Source organism: Enoplosus armatus, chromosome 16, assembly GCF_043641665.1.
Source record: "Enoplosus armatus isolate fEnoArm2 chromosome 16, fEnoArm2.hap1, whole genome shotgun sequence".
Taxonomy (NCBI): Eukaryota; Metazoa; Chordata; class Actinopteri; order Centrarchiformes; family Enoplosidae; genus Enoplosus; species Enoplosus armatus.
In genome coordinates, this window is record NC_092195.1 from 9,369,527 (window position 1) to 9,383,936 (window position 14,410).

The 14,410-nt window shown below is 40.8% G+C and overlaps 1 protein-coding gene across 1 annotated transcript in view; it reads right to left on the reverse strand.

The window, feature by feature from the left end:
* rapgef5a (Rap guanine nucleotide exchange factor (GEF) 5a) overlaps positions 1-14,410 on the reverse strand; it is a 41,632-nt gene that overhangs the window by 13,360 nt on the left and 13,862 nt on the right. The window contains exons 6-9 of the mRNA XM_070921743.1: positions 10,223-10,304; positions 10,046-10,094; positions 9,867-9,940; positions 6,320-6,508 (exon numbers count right to left, since the gene is read on the reverse strand). Of these exons, the coding sequence (XP_070777844.1) occupies positions 6,320-6,508; positions 9,867-9,940; positions 10,046-10,094; positions 10,223-10,304 (394 nt within the window). The remainder of the gene's footprint in view (positions 1-6,319; positions 6,509-9,866; positions 9,941-10,045; positions 10,095-10,222; positions 10,305-14,410) is intronic.

A 14,410-nucleotide genomic window follows, 5' to 3' on the forward strand; every position in this document is an offset into this window, starting at 1 on the left:
AAGGAGAGGAGAGAAGAAGGAGAGGAGAGAGGGAGATCAAAGGCAGAGGACAAGAGCAGGAGGAGAGATAAAGAAGCAACGTCTCTCCTCCAGCTGCTCGCTGCAGTCTCTGTCGCAGCCAGAGGGATCCAGCAGCAATCACAACTGACACAGAGAGCTCTCTATGCAGGGCTGTCTTTCTGTTGTTTCTTCCTTTAACACACTCACACACACACACACACACATAATGATACAATTACATAATACCACATGGATGATAGCTTTTATTTTATTTAAAAGAATTCAGCTGAAGCTTGAAAAAAGTCCTCAGGTTCAGTGCCAACAGTGCAGTAATCAATAACTGTGATATCTAGAACCTTGATTTTATTTTAGACATCATGGAGCCCAAACACAGAGCACTACTAATGCAGTCACAGATACCTCTGTAACACACAAGAACTAGTCAATAAGCAGGCTGACATGAACAAGCAAACACACACACACACACACACACACGTATCTCTGTGATCATCTGATGAAAGGAGTTGTCTGATCCTGAGAGACAGCAGGTCGGGTCTGACTTGGGTCAGACAAAACAATATGCCTAAAGTGCTCTGTGTGATCTTGTGTGTGTGTGTGTGTGTTGACATGCCCTGATGACTCATATCCTACTGGAGAATGACACAGATGTTCAACACACATTCACTGGATCCTTTCCCTCAGGTGTGTTGGTTTGTGTGCGTCACACACTAACCATTTGGGCTCATTCCCTCTTATTTAACAAATTCTACAGTATTTGAAATAAAGTACTTGGGAACTTTGTTTGGGAGAGTGCAATTTCACTTTCCAAAGGTTTCTCAGAGGAATAGAGGGTGCTTTGCTGTACAAGTAAAACTGACTTCAAGTCAAGCTTCAGTTAAATGTTAACTGTCCATGTCTTCATTTCAGCTAAATGATAATGATGATACACTTGCATCTGCAACAGAGAATGTTTTTATTCATTTTGACACCTTATAATGAATCATTGTAGAGGCGTTCAGGTGGTTTATAGGTTAAAAAGAAAGGAAACACTCGCCCACTGCAGAGACTCTGGTTTGATTCTCGGTAGAGGAGCCTCTGTCTTGGATGAGCACTTGAAAGAACAAAACTGGAGGTGTTCATCGCAGCACAATGTCTTGTTCGGGACTCTATTAAGATCCAATCAAAGTTATCTAAGAAAACTGGAGCTTCTTTTAAGTTGCGTATTGCAGTAACTTAAACTGCAATTTTAAAATGCCTTCATAATTAATTGCTTATTCCTCCTATCCATATAAATGACACACCAGTATTTAACAGAACTATATAATTTCACCGAATTACTACAGAGCCTTTGCCCAACCCATGGACTTCATATCAAACAGCACACAATAATCTCAAGTCCAGTAGGACCAATTTCCATGTTGCACACAAGTAAACTACCAAGACACTGAGGTAGACAAACTTTCCTGATTTTCACTGTAACAAACATGTGATAATCTACAGTAAACAAAACAGGTCTTCAAAGTGAATTCACCTTTGGACAGAACTTTCAAAGAATCATTGCCATTTCATTATGTAACATGCTGAAAGTAAATGTCCTCAAGGATTAGAAACACAGAGATGCATGCAGCTGATAAATAAGGCAGTGATGGCTGATATAAAGAGTTCTGACACTGCAGGCCGTTAATTACAATTTGGGCTGGCACCCAGACCGCACCCAACGGCCCAGATGTGATGTCAAGATAACAACTTTGGTGGCTAAGTGGTCTAAAGGGGACATGCCATTAGATCATCCAGGGTTCAAATATGAACCAGGATGCTTTATCACACGTCACTCCCTTAATCTCTTCTGACCTTTCCTGTCTCTCTACACCATCAACTATCTAATAAAGGAAGAAGTGCCCCAGAAATACTGTAAAAAAAGAAAAAGACAGAGATTATGCAACCAATTATAGCGTAACCACTATAAAAACAAAGGAGAGGAAAATGTTGTGCTGTGTCCCTGATACAGTAGCTGTTGATCCTTCCGATAACACACTCGCACTCTTTAAACAGATGCCAAGAAAAACAACTCTGAGCCAAAAATGTAGCAACGCAGCATTATAAACACACATACACACACTCAAGATCAAAAAGCTTCTGGAAAATGCACCAAAACAGAAGTAAAACTTACAACATTCCCACTATGCATATGTAGCTATACATGCTTACACACGCATTCACAAACAATCTGCAGAGAGTTAAGTGCAAACAGCAGCTCATAAGAACAACATTCATTTAGCCTGAGAACGAATGTAAGACATGAAAAAGAAAAATATACCAAGTACGCACTTGAACACTCTAGAGAGGATGGGTCAAAAAGTTACGCAACAGAAAGAGAGAGAACAAGAAAAGAAAGCAAGACAAAAGGCAAGAGACCAGGACGGAAAGCGAGAGACACGGAGGAGTGTGAGGAAAAGTGAGACAAACAAGAGGCACTGACTGCTACAAAGAGACAGAAAGACGTGTGAATCCAACTGTCATATGTCATTTATCCAAACTTTTTAAATGTAAAAGGGACAGTAATATCCTACCCAACCTATAACCTGCTTATGGGGCATCATAAGCAGGTTATAGGTTGGGTAGGACATTTCTGGGCAGTTATGGTGGACAGAACCTTTAAAGACAAAATTTCAAAAAGATGTCCAAACCCACTTCCAAAATGCTGCACAAAACTGATCATGCCAGGTATGTACAAACCTCCATGACTGTTTCTGTGAAGTCAGTTCTCTGGATGGTCACTTGTTCTCGGCTAACAGGTGGGTCAGTCTCTTTCCTTCCATTTCTTACCATCCCTTCCTTCAATTCAACCATCTGTACTTCCACCTCGTCTCCACCCTTCCCTCTTCACTGTCTCCTCTCTACACTGAAAACACTTTCTGTCCTTTCCCTCACCACGCTCAAGTCTCACTCTGTCTGTCTTTGAATGGTCAGACTTCATGCTCTAGAGGTTTGTGATTTGGGAAGAGAAAATAGAGACCAGAGGACATGCACTTACTGTTCCCCTCACAGGGTCATAAACCGCGTACACACATCTCTCTTTCACACACACACACACACACACACACACACACACACACACACACACACACACACACACACACACACACACACACACACACACACACACACACACACACAATATGACAAACTGTACAGAGGAAAGGTGGGCCTCATGGACAGCCTAAAGGAAACACTCTCTGTTCCCTTCCTGTTCCTTTATGTGTGTGTGTGTGTGTGTGTGTGTGTGTGTGTGTGTGTGTGTGTGTGTGTGTGTCTGTGTGTGTCTGTGTGTGTGTGTGTGTGTTGGCTGTGACCAAGCCGTATCTGTGTTGTGATAGCTCCAGGTCCGATTCCTGGAAATAATGGATAAGAATATGAAAACACATTACGTCTCAGTCAGCAGCATACATATACACACACACACACACTACAATTTCCACAACTATTAGAAAGTAACACACGCTGCCAAAAAGCCTGCCTGTGTGCACATGTGTGTCATGCATGTATAATCCCTTGTGCAGGTTGACCTCTGGTAAACTCTGATGACTGAATAAAATGTGGAAGAGTGCAAATGCAAGTCTGAAGCGACTAAAAGGCAGAGATGCACCTAATACACTGTACTGACACATCAGTTATATCACTATGGAAACAGCCCACACCGGTTTGTCAGAGCTCGTCTGTCATGGAAAAAAAGGAAACTAAAAAAAAAAAAAGAAAATCACCATGACAACCCAGCAAAAGGAGAGTGGCCTTTGTGGTGAATCGAGCCGTTTGTTTGGTTTCTGCCACATTTTGCGGCCTTAGCTTGACCATCAATAAGATGGCAGAAAATAATAATCAAACCTGTTACAAATCTGCAAACATTAGAGACGCATTACTGAAAAGCATCACCTCTACGCACACTCTTAAAATGATTAGAGATCAGCATGTCCTATCTACTTTGAGAAGACTAAGAGCCTCTTATCAAGCTCATAAACCTGCAAGAATCATTTGGTTCATTTTACACTTTCATTGTAACCACTGGTACCCTCGGTGCTTGATGCAACATGGCTGATAATATTTAAATTATAAGACAGTCTGACATAAACTAGATGTATCCCTGTGGCCTAAATAAATAAGATAAGGAGAATGGATATTCTTTTAAAGGATATTTTATGCGTGTCTTTTGTACGTCCCTTAGCTGATATACATCTGCCAATAATTATCCTCCTCTCGGTCATACAAGGATTTCATTGCTTGCCCAGCACTGACACACAGTAGAGCAGTCACAGTCAGAAGAACTCAGTGCCCGGTGGTATTATTCCATACAGCTTCTTTTATTGATATTTACAAATATACTACAATCCAGCCATTTCTTTGCCTCCCCTATAAGAATATCATGCCACCATGAGTCTTCAATGTCACTATTTTACATTTCTTTCATACTTGTGTTCTAGTACATGGAGGTGAACATGTAATCATCTTTTTAAGAGAATTTTTGGATGCTGACATAGCCATGAACAGAAATGACAATTATAATAATTTGACAAGCTGACAACTCCTGCGTGAGCTGCTGATGTTGCTTCTATTTAAAAAAAAAAAAGAGTAAGAAACTTGATTTGACGTGGCTTCCTATTTAGTTTGAAATAGCCCACTTTGTGATGTTTACTTAAACCAAGCAACAGAGTGGGCATGTGTGTGCAGACTGAAGGATCTTTGCATTACCTGGACATTTCATCATTAACCTCTTAACATTAATTCATCAACATTGTTCCTCAAATCTCTCTTTAAGTAGATTATGTCACATCAATCATTTTTATCTGCTTGTTCCAGGACTCAGGAAGCTACACCATTTCTATTTTTCAAACAAAAGACAGCACAATTTCTTGTGCATAATACACACATTTGCCTGCAATTCAGCACAAAATATTTGTTTGGAAACGGATCAGAAAAATGCTTGGCTCTGCATAAAATCATTTGCTGGTACATTTTTGCATTTTAAAATGGAAATATACACAACATGAGAAAATTCAGACATTTACCCACTAACCACAATGATTTAGCAGTGAATAAAATGTAGGTCCACTGATCCTCATAAGGCTTAGAAAGCTTGAAATTAAAATTAATATTCCCACTTTAAGTCTTTAAGTCTAAGGTTTATCTTCATGTAACCTACATCAGTTTGAGAGGATGTGAAATGATACTTTGAGATTTAAGTCAACCTAAAAGTGGGCAAATTGGTTTACAAATTGAAAGGTTCAGTATGTAGTAAGTAGAGAGAACTCTAGTTGAACCCACTCTCCACATTCCTGCTTAGGGTTAACCCTAACCCAACACTACATAAATAAGTCTCTGCAGTTTCATACAGTAGTAATTGTTATAAAATACATTATGTTTCTACTTTTGTATATAAGGAATGAAAGCGAAAATCCTCTAAGCTGGCTTCAGCCAAACTCACCAAGCTGATGAGATATGTGGTAAGTTTCACAAACACATTGTGAGGTACGGTGAAATCAGACTGCATTCGCTTCGTTTCCTGCCCTCAGGTGTACTGTAGAGCCGGATTATACAGTAGAACGCTTCGCTAACACCCCACTCATTATCCGCACACATTGACTCAGCCTGCCACAGCACCAACGGTGCATGAACACACACACACAAGCTCCCACATATGATTATATGCTCTAGCCAGCAAACTCACACACACAAGTGAATATAGACACACACACAGTACTTGGCAGACTGTAAAAAGAGTGTGAGATCACATTACACTAAGCCATTATTAACACCCACATTAAATGAGCTAGAGAACTGGTGGCTGTTTAATCTAAAGTGATCTGAGTGAAGCAAAGCTCTGTGCATCTACAATGATAACTTCAGTTTGCGTGCGTGTGTGTGGATGCATGTTGTTGCACAGACATGTTAGATGATGTACAAAAGTGAGCAGGCATGCTGTAAAAGTGTGTACATGTGTGTCTGTCCTTTAGATTGACAGCAACACAAATCAAGATGGCCCTGATGAGGATTTATTCACATGATCCTTCACCCCGAATCCATGAGTAACTCAGACATAAGTGTGTGTGTGTGTGCTTAAAAGTGACGACAATAATGACAACATTTACCACATGATGACGTACATTACACTCATACTAACCATACAGCCACAACTCACTCTGCAGATTACATGACGAAAGACCAACGAGTTTGCAGAAAATCATCAGTCCTATCAGCAGTGAAGATGTACTGTATGATATTAATGACATTTCAAAATATAAATGCCATTATCACACTCTGCACTCACCGCCTGGTTTCTGTCGGGCAGCCTGTAGTTGTGGTTCTGCAGCAGCCGACAGCCGTCCTTGGCCAGTCGCTGAACGGCCTCCAGCCCCAGACGGCTGGTCAGATCCTCGCGGCCGCACGTCCCCATTCCTACAACGCTGCCGCTGCCACCAGTGCCACCGCCACCACGCAATGCACATACCCCGCCCAGCTGCAACACAGGAGGCATGAACACATATCTCAACCCGCAGTCCCAAGACATTGTGGAAACAGTAAAAAAAGGTTTGTGGGATGGAGGTCAAGAAAGTTCAGAGTTTTGATCCAAGGGAGAATGAAAGCAATTTGGGCGTAATCCAGGAACATGCAATGGCAAGTTTTTAGTTGCCCCTTTATGTCCATGTGAGGAGAATGAGATGAAATGGTAATCCTGGGTCTCCCTGTCTCTTATTCTGTCTATCTATTACAGTCTGTAATTCCCTTTATCTGTTGCACTTCTCTCTTTGTCTCAGTCTGACTGCTCTGTGTCAGAGGATCTGGCGGAGAAAGAGTGAGTGTGTGTGATTAGTAGTATAAGTGGGCGGGAGTGTGTGTCTGCGTGGGAAGAGTGTGTGCTGGGGGGTGTGTGTGTGGTGTCTGTCTGTCCGTCTCCTCCCCTCTATAGCTGGGACTGAGAAATGTGGAAGCCCAACTGAAGTAGATAGAGAATATATAAATATGTGTCTCTAACAGTGACGTCTTAAGGCAGAAAAATAAAACAGAAATAGACAATATAGATATATAGAGAATATATTTAATTGCAGGATACTTGATAAACTAATTGTTCTCGGATAGACCTGACAACAGAAAACATGACTGTGTGTGTGTGTGTGTGTGTGTGTGTGTGTGTGTGTGTGTGTGTGTGTGTGTCTCTGCTCCCTAGGGTGCTGCTAGCAGGATGGTTATCACCAGTGGTGGGCAGCCTGGTCTGTTTATTTTCCTTGGAAGAGGGAGAGAGGGGTATTTCATTTGGCTCAAAGTTGGTTAACCCTTCCTGTGAGTTCAGCTATCCCACAGTGCCATGCTCTAACAGAGGGTAACACACACACACACACACACACACACAAGACATGATGGCATACTCCCACGCTTCATTTTGTTTACGAGGAAAACTCCCCCGAGTGACAACTCTTATCTGGTAGAATAGCCACGTACACACACACAGACATTATATCAGAACCACAGACCCCCGTCCCTCGTGCATCCTGTTAACCTGTTTTCAGCTTCCTGTCCGCGACACAGAACATACCAAGATAAACCTGTCTGTGTCTGTGTGTTTGTATTGTGAGGCTGTCTCCTTTTCTCTCCCACTGTATCCTTCATTTTTCTTTGATCTCTTGTGTTTGATATCTATGACAAGCTAAAACGTTCAGTAGGCTGTAAGATAACTGGAGCACAGTCCAGTTAAGTTGCTGTGGAGATGAATTAGCAAAATATTTACTGAAAAAATTAAAAAAATTGTACATCAACGACCCCAATGGAAATAAGTCTTGGACTTCATCGTGTCATCCTTGACATTTTCTAAAGTGTGTGGCTTATTGTTCTCCTTCTCATTATGTCAGATAAACTAAACTAGTACTCATGTTACCACTACAACCTGCAGTGGTTCCCAAACCCCCCAACAGGATTGCAGGAGGAACCTTATGTCCACTGAATGCGGCTGTGTTGCATAGCTGGTGTTGCAATTTCCTCAGCCTTTGTAACCGGAGCGTCAGGTCTATATTTGCCAGAGCAGGTTGTCTCTGAAGCATGAAATTCACTTGTAAATGTATACAAATGGCTATATTTATTGGCAATTGACATAGAATTTCCTTTAATTATGCATTTCATTTGTTACTGACATGTCTTAACACATAGACAGCACAACTAGTTTTATGTATTTGTCGTTAGTATTTTTGACCACAGACTGCAGACTTCCTCCCTTTCTCTCTTTCTTGCTCTCTGTGTTTTATTGCAGCTGAATTTGCAATATAGTTGTTCTCGTTCACAAAATCTGTTTCTGTTGACAAACAACAGAATGAGTATGAAATTTGGGTTTGGCTCATAAATAGCCTACTATGTTGACCAGCAGTCATTCCCAAGCAGATGAACTGCAGACAAAATCATTATTTTATGACCACGATATCGACAGACAGAATATACAAAAACACAATGACAGCATCTGTACTGATATTTATAAAGGAGTGATCATTGTTGTCATATCCAAGTACCGCCACAAAGTATCTGTTGCCACATTTAAATGAGCTGCAAACCAATGTCAGCAAACTACATTGGCTATATGTGGCTGAAGAAGAGACACTAAAACGTTTCCACTCGACACTGAAACTACAGTGGCACTATGACTGAGCCATAGCAAATGCAATCCAGCTGGATCCAGTGGACAAAATGAGTCTCAAAATGATTACTGGGGTTGGAAACAAGAAAAAACATTTAAGCTTATTTTTTAAACCTTTTCTCACCACTGTGTCACCAATTCAGGCCTCTAAAATTATCCAAATACTATAATATGAGAGGGGAAATCACTCTCTAGTTGAACTCCCGCAGTCATAGACTATGTAAACTGTGACAAGGGGGTTGCAAGAAGCCATTTCTTTGTATTATGGGGTCAGAAGCCCAAAACATGAACCACTAATCTTTAGTGCTGTGTGTGTAATTGCGTTCAAAAGGTTTATTTTCCTGTTCTCCTCCTCTCTCATCATCTCTGATGTAATCAGAGAATGAATAATTGATGGGAGAAAAAGAGGTTTCCACTGTACCGAGATGGGACCCGAAAGTAAACAGACCTCCCACTGCTGTCTGTTCTGACCCTATTTTCTATATTCAGCCACCTCATGGAGGTTACACACACACACACACACACACACACAACTTGCATTCAGTGACCTTTAAAATTCAGCAAGGTAGTCAGAATAAGTCAGTTATGATAAGTTATGATCTGTTATTATGGATGTCCCAAGCCAATCTGTGTTGGAGATGATCAAGTTATATTTTCATTGGCCAGTATTGGTCATATTCAGCCTGGTCGATTTCCAGTCCTTTGTTTATAGCAATCTGGTTACGACAGCTGTCAGAAAGCTTTACTGTGCCCTATTAAAACGCTCAAACCTCTTCCAAACACAGGACACTGCAACAAGCAAGCAAACTGTAGAGCAGCAAGAACAAATAAATAGCATCCAGCACAGGTCGAAACAGCAGCCGCTACTGTAATCCTAACCCATTTCATAGGTGAACCACGCCTCTAAAAAGCTGCTGCTGGTTAAATAACGGCATTTGACCTTTGGATTTGTTTAGGCAGAAAGATTTGGACAACCTCTCTTCATACGCGGCATGAACACAAAATTAGACAAACATCACTCTCTCAACTGATATTATAAGATGTATTTATTTTATTACATATTGGATTGGACTCTATTGGCAGAGAGTGAAAATGTATTGAATGATCAGGATTGGGTGCAAAATAAAAAAACATGGTATGGACATTCCTATTATTTAGTGTAAGTAGGCGTATGTGTATGTCTTTCTGTGTGTATTACCGGGCTGCTCTCCTCGCTGGGGGCGCGAGGCTCCTGTTGGCTCGTCGCCGTCGTCTCAGAGTCCTGCTCCGATACTGCAACCAACCACAAACAGAATATTATTTGTCACTCTCTCATAATGCAGTTGGAAAAAAAACACACCAGGAAAGTGCACACGCTCAAATTCAATGCATACTTACAAGCTTTGCGAGTCTTTCGGGCGAGAGCAGCCGCCAACTCACTTTGTACCTGTTGGAGAAAAGGTGTCAAGACAAAATACAAAAACTATAAAGCATGAATTAAAACACACTGGAATGAAGCAGTAATTTTGGATTTTATCTATATTTATATCTTCAGTCACACATGCACACACTGACCGTAGAAGTGAGCCTCTCAAGAGCTTTCATCTGGAGAATCTCACTGCAGATGTCCCTGTTGCCTTCAGAGTCCTCCTCTGACCTTTGATAGACACAAACACCAACACACACTCACATACAGTACAGAGCTGTACTTGCAACTGACAAGTGCATTATTCTGACCAAACACACGGCAGAGAAAAAAAGTCTCCTGCAGAGCTTTGGGCCTCTCTACGCTGCCCCCTGGTACAGCTACAGAGGAACTACAGCCTACAAACCCATCTGCTTCTCAGTTGGATATTCTTACCCGTGGACCTTAAAATGTTTTAAATAAGTCTGTATTTAAATTGATTTAAGTGGATAGAAGCCACTTCTCTATTTTCACCCTTTTGTATGAAGAAACCTTTACATTACATACAAACAAAAAATAACTAATAGTGGCTTCCCAATGGTTCCCAAATGGTTGCTCAAAGACTAAACCAGTAGCCAATGGGTTCCCCTCCCATCTGTCTTTCTACTTCTTCACTGCTCGTGTGTCTTTGCATCGAGCATCTCTCTCCGCACCCCCCTTCGCCCCTTTCATGTGGTTTCATTCAAAATAGCTCCCAGACACACCCTGCTATTGATGTTAGTGAGGCTGTGTGTGTGTGTGTGTGTGTGTGTGTGTGTGTGTGTGTGTGTGTGTGTGTGTACATGCGTTCAGAATGTATATAGATGTGTAACTCTTGTCGAGGATTTTTTTTCAATCCTGCATCCGTGTGTTTGCATTTGCTATATAAACAGGTGGTTGTTTTGGGGTAAACTCGGCATTATTCCCACAGCAATAATACAGGGTTGTAGAGTTTGTCTTCAACAGCGGCAGACTGCACCCATGGGCCCCTTATCTAATATGTTCTCTTAAAAAAACACTGTTTGGATTGGTCTCCCACACACTGCCTCACCCCTACACAACACACACACTCTCTTTCTCAAGCATGCACACACACACAAACACACACACAATTTGCATACAATTTGGATTTTATCAGCAGATCCCAGTGGCACTTGTAATAGAAAGAAGATGAAGCCCTGTGTGAATGTGTGTGTGTGTGTGTGTACACTGTAATCTGATAAGGGAATGATAGATGCAGAGGCGGGAGAGATGGTGATAACATGTAGCCCTCCACCTGACACTTCAGCTATCGGCTCTGACACAGACAGAGAGAGATGGAGGCAGGTAGACCAACACATGCCTTGAAGGAGTGTGAAAATACCTTATTTTTACTGTCGCAATAAAAACCGTTTGGTGGCTGTGCTTTTCTGTCAGTATTTATGATCAAAATGACTTTACTATACTCTCTCTTTAAAAACAAGATAACTGATGCTCAAACTTCTGCCAGTGCCGGGTGAATGAGGGCAAATGATCAAGTCATCACTGCGGTTTAATTCTGGGTTTTTTTATCTGTTGTAGTCCATTAGTGGGTCGTGAGATGCACAAAGTCTATTCTAAGTCATCATGCTAAATTTATTCTCATCCGGGTCATTACGTTTTTTTCAGCCGGCATTCATTTGGTAATTTGGTGACTCACCATGAGCCTGAATATACCAGAGCTGGAAGAGAGGCACAGTGGGAGGTGTGTCACCAATCATTAAGCAGCACAGAGCAGTATTGATAGAGGATTAACATGATTGGTGCTTGCAACGCCTCCCTGTTCATGCCACGTCAAAAACACATGCCACAAGGTGTAGTCATGGTCGGTGATTTACCAGAACACAACAATATGTCAGCCTGTTTGTGATATAGATTCTCGAAGAGAAATATAACTACATAATTTAATCTATCTACTGCGTATGCGCATGTGGTTGTGATCTGAATACTGCCTAACTCAGAATAAAAAACTTGTGTGCCACACTGCAGAATTGTGGAGGAGGTAAATGTAATCTCTGTAAAAAACAGTGATTGTTTGGTTTCGTTCCACTCTGCCCAAAATGTTCCTTCAGCATTCTGCCGAGTCTGTTTGGCGTTTTGCCCTTTTTGGACCAGAGCACCATGCAAAGCAACGGGCAACTTAATTGTTATTGACTGATGCCACGTCCTACTACACCAAATAATGAAGTAGGTATACAGATAATGTACTGTATTTAATACTGTATACAGTATACAGTGGGAACAAAGAGAGGGCCTTTGGAGAGTACACACATTTATGCATTAAAATTGTTTTTGCCACTCTCACACAGTGAAACATTAATAGTTATCATTTCAACTTATGTTAGGCAGACAGTGGACAAAATATAATTTAATCAAATATACAGTAATAGCCCAGCCAGAAACTGCATAATATTACAACGTAAAAAACACCTAATATTTAGTTAAGGCATTGTTTGTTGACAGGGTGACAAAATACTAAACATTCTCAACATAATCTGAACATATCAGCCCCACAAAGACTAAAATGAATTTGTCACAGGGCTATTGTATTGGACTACATTATGCTGTGCAGGTGTTCATATTACTGTGTCCCTCCCTTGTGTTCTGTGTCTATATAAAAGTTGTGTGCAACTGATACACAGTAAAGGACTGAAAATAGGGGAATACAGTTTAGTGAGCTAGATGAGGCAGCGTTCATATCTAAACATGAACTTGACTCCATGATCAGTTCACACTCTGACAAAGCTAAACCTGCCATGGACTGAACTTTAAATGAACAAAATGTAGTGACTTCTGCTGCAGGGGCAGTGTGCAGGACATCTTTTCATGGTTAAACTTTAATGCCTTCTCCTTACACAGCTCTTCTAAAAAGCACTATATATGCAGGTTTTGCCCTTACTGTAATGTGAGGCGAAGTGGAAGAGAGAGAATGAAACAGAGAGACTTTCCTGCCAAAAAAGCTCATTAAATTCAAACCGAAATGAATTCAGATGGAGATAGAGAGAGAGAGTGGGGAGACATGTTTTTTGTATAACGTTAATTTTTGACTCTTGGGTAAACAATAGTACATTTTTAGGATTAATTCACTGTGCATGAATCTGAAGTTTGAAACCTGCTTAGAGCCACGATATTCTTGTTCCACTACAGAACATTTATGTCTGGCGAGCATTGCAGTGAACAATAAACAATAAGCTAATCAACTTTAATGACCACAATGTGCCTGGTAGCAAATATTATTGTTCAGACACAGCAATCCTTTGAGACACGCTGGCAGCATTGACACAAGCTGAATAATGACAGTCACTAAGAAACATCCACTACACATGATGCAGAAGAGATAACCCACTTAATTAGTAGCCTGTTGTTCTTAGGCTTCACTAAAGTAGAAATCACTGGAAGGAGGCATAATAGTCAGCTAATGCTGCCTTATCAAGTATCAGTTTAATGCTTGCCTCATTAGATTAAACTACAGCCAGAGAGAGGGAGCCATAATTTATAAAGGAGCATGTGCATCAGTTACACCTGGCTGAATTTATAGCCTCGCTGTAGCAACTTCAAAAACATGTATCAAAAATGTGTATGTAATGTAAGCGAGAGAAAAGGCATGTGGCTTTGCTTTCGATGCATACACTGGCAACATGAAGATAAGCTCCTGATAAGAAACATATTCAAATCAGACATGGTATCTCCTGTTTGGATTTCATTAAATATTATCATATTGGCCCAATTTAAGATGACCCTCCCTTTTTGCAACACCTGTTTTTGGATAAAAACTTACTGAAGATAAGAAGCACTCTAGAGAACAGACACACCATATTAGACATTTGTTAAAAATTATATAATTATGTTATTTGAATTACTGCGTTTCATTAGCCTGCTGGTAATTCTATCTCCTTTTTACAAATTCAACGAGTATAGCGGGGTCCAATCTCCCTGACTCAGCCATGAGCATTGCTGAACAGGCCTTTAACAGTAGTTTAACACACATTTGTATGCTTGGGCAGGTTCAGACACTCTCAGATTGTGCACATTGCCAGGATTTTATTTAAATGACTGCATTTATTAGCCTTCTGGTAATATCTATCTCATATATCTATCTATATCCTTTTTTTACAATTTCAACAAGAGTCAACATTAACCAATGGAATAGCGTATTAACTAATGCATCATAAATTCTCTTGGAAGAAGCCAGTGGAGTTACAGCAGGTGTTTTCCCTCACAGCTACAACTATTCTCCTTTACACCAACAAGAGAGACAAAGAGGGAGGGAGGGTGTGAGACGGAGCGAGAGAGAGAGAGAG